Source organism: Acanthisitta chloris, unplaced genomic scaffold, assembly GCF_000695815.1.
Source record: "Acanthisitta chloris isolate BGI_N310 unplaced genomic scaffold, ASM69581v1 scaffold12343, whole genome shotgun sequence".
Lineage (NCBI taxonomy): Eukaryota > Metazoa > Chordata > Aves > Passeriformes > Acanthisittidae > Acanthisitta > Acanthisitta chloris.
The window spans coordinates 13,727-16,173 of record NW_008663300.1 but is presented as its reverse complement, the minus strand read 5'-3'; the positions used below and the strand labels follow the sequence as shown (position 1 = coordinate 16,173).

Below are 2,447 nucleotides of genomic sequence, written 5' to 3'. Positions count from 1 at the left end.
TTGGCTAAAGCTTTGAGTAACCTGCTCTGGTGGGAGGTGTCCCTGCCCAGGGCAGGGGTTGGCACTGGATGATCTCTAAGCTTCATTCTAACCCCCAACACACTCTGATGCGATGACCCCCTTGGGACCCTGCGCTGCTCGGGGTGGGAGCAGAGGTTGGTCCCAGCCTGCTGCTCACCCGGGGCAGCTGCAGGAGTTGCCAGGGGTTGGATCCCTTGCGAGAGGGTGGGGGGTCACCCCCACTCCTGCCACAGCTCCGACCCCTCAGGACAGACCCCTAAAATTAAGCTCTATTGCAGCAGCTTCTCCCTTTCATGGGGAAAGGCTCCCAATCCCCTCCCTTCCTTCCTCCCCAGCTGCTCCCCCTTAACTTGCCCCTCCTCAGAGCCCAGGGCTCTGTGCACAGCCCCTGCCCATCTGCACCCCCAGCACTGCGAGAGCAGCTCGGGGAGCCAAGATCGGCTGATCCGCGGCACAAAGGGGAGCAAAGCGAGGGAGACTGCAGCCTCGGCAGCGTTCGGGTGTGTGCATCGCCCCCAGCCCTGCCCGGCCCCCAGCCTCACCTTTGCCTGCGCTCATGGTGCTGGGCAGGGCACTGCTCCTGCTCCCGCTCCGACTGCGCAGGATGGATGGAGCAACCACCTTGACGCCTGTCCAGCGCCGCCCGGACAGCCTTAACCCCCGTGCTGCTGGGCCAGGGCGAGCAGCCACGGGAGAACGGGCTGACCCCGGGCTGTCCTCGGACTACACTTGGGTTTACCCCTGGGCTTCCTCTGGGCTCCCCCCTGGGCGCCCCCTGGGCTCCCCCCTGGCTTCCCCTCTGGGCTCCCCTTGGGCTCCCCCCGGGTTTCCCCCTGGGCTCCCCCCGGACAGGATGAGGCAGCCCCACAGTCCTGCCCTGAGCACCTGGAGGGTACTGAGTAGAGCAGCAGCACTGCCCCTTCCCTGGGCACTACCCTGCCTGGCATCCCCCGGTGGGAGCCCTGGCAGGAGGTTCTCATGCTGCAGCAGGACCCAAAAAACACCCCCGGGGGTTGCAGCACCTGTAGTGCACAGGGGTCAGAGGTGTGGGGGTCACCCGTGGTGGAACATGGGCTGAAACACCTGATGGTTTATGGTGGTGCAAGTGGGAAATGAGCTGGGAATGGGAACAAAGCTCTTCTCTGTGGGGTACTGGAAGCCTCAGGGCTGAACCCCCAGACCCCTCCTATGGGTGTATCTCACCCTGTGGGTGGAGAGTGCTGGAAGCTCAGCTTGGAGCTTCTGTGCCAAAGGGGAAGCAGAGAGTGTGGCCAGGGTGCCACTGGTGAGGGTCCCCTGGCTCCTCTGCCAGCCCCGTGGGCAGTGGGATGGTGGTGGCTGATGCTCCAGGGCTGATGGATCACACCGTCCCCCTGGCAGCTCATCAGAACAACCCCAGGGAGGCTGGTGACTTCATCCTGTGTCCCAGGTCATTTCTCCTCCGGTGTCCAGCACAGCCTCTGTGGAATCTTTCACCAGTTTCCAGGAAAGCAAAAGTTAAACAAAAAATATACCACTTCTGGCCTAGGGAGAGGAGCCCTGAGGGACAGTGGCTGCTGGATGGAAAAGCCATGGTTAACCTTTCCCCATGTCCTGGTAGCCCCATCCCTCCCTGAAGATGCTCCAGGCTGGCAGCACTCACACCCCCAGGAACAGGAGCCTCCCACTGGTGTTGCTCTTCCCAGCCCTGGTTCCCCCGTGGTGGACCAGAGATGCTCTGCACCACCAGTCCCATGCCATGGGAGCCTGGCATCTGCCCCAGCTCCTGTTCCCAACAGGCTGGTTGGTGAGGTGGAGGTGGAGGTCCCATGCCATGGGCACCCCCACCATGCTCCCACCTCGCCCATCCCCGTGGCAGCCTGGCATCTCCCCCAGCTCCACAGCTCAGCTCTTCCTCGCTGAACTCAGCCACTTCCATGCCCATGGGAAGAGGTGTTGGAGAGAGACAGCCAGGCTCCAGCCTTGCCACCCAGCTTTCCCACAGACACTGCTTGGTCTCTTCCCTTTTGGCCCTGAGCAGAGCTCTCCTCCCCCTCTATTTTAATCCTCTTTTCTGGGAATTTATAGATTGGAAAGGAGAAACGAGGGATGGAGATACATGTACCCACTAATAGGCACTGAGCACATATTGACACAAGGTGTAATCAATCTGGAAGCTAAAAAGAGCTGAACCAGCATGGGTCAGTCAGCCAAAACCTACAAAACCTCTCAGGGAGGTTTAAATGAGCCCTGCCCACAGCTGGGAGCAGGTTTATCCCTGCCTCCAGCATTCCTCTCTGGGAAAGCACCGAATGAGATGCAATGGGAAAATAAAGAGGGTCAATAGCAAATCCCTTCCCAGTGTGGCTGTGGTACAGGGAGGGGCTGGACCTGTCTCCACCTTTAAAGGTCCTTGAGGCATCTCCTCTAGCTCTGTCTCCACCTCC

At 60.6% G+C, this 2,447-nt stretch overlaps 1 protein-coding gene across 1 annotated transcript in view; it reads right to left on the bottom strand.

Annotated features, from left to right (window-relative positions):
- LOC103798667 (insulin-like growth factor-binding protein complex acid labile subunit) overlaps nucleotides 1–579 on the bottom strand; it is a 2,892-nt gene extending 2,313 nt beyond the window's left edge. The window contains 1 exon segment of the mRNA XM_009070944.1: nucleotides 564–579. Within this exon segment, the coding sequence (XP_009069192.1) occupies nucleotides 564–579 (16 nt within the window).
- Nucleotides 580–2,447: the final 1,868 nt, after the last annotated feature.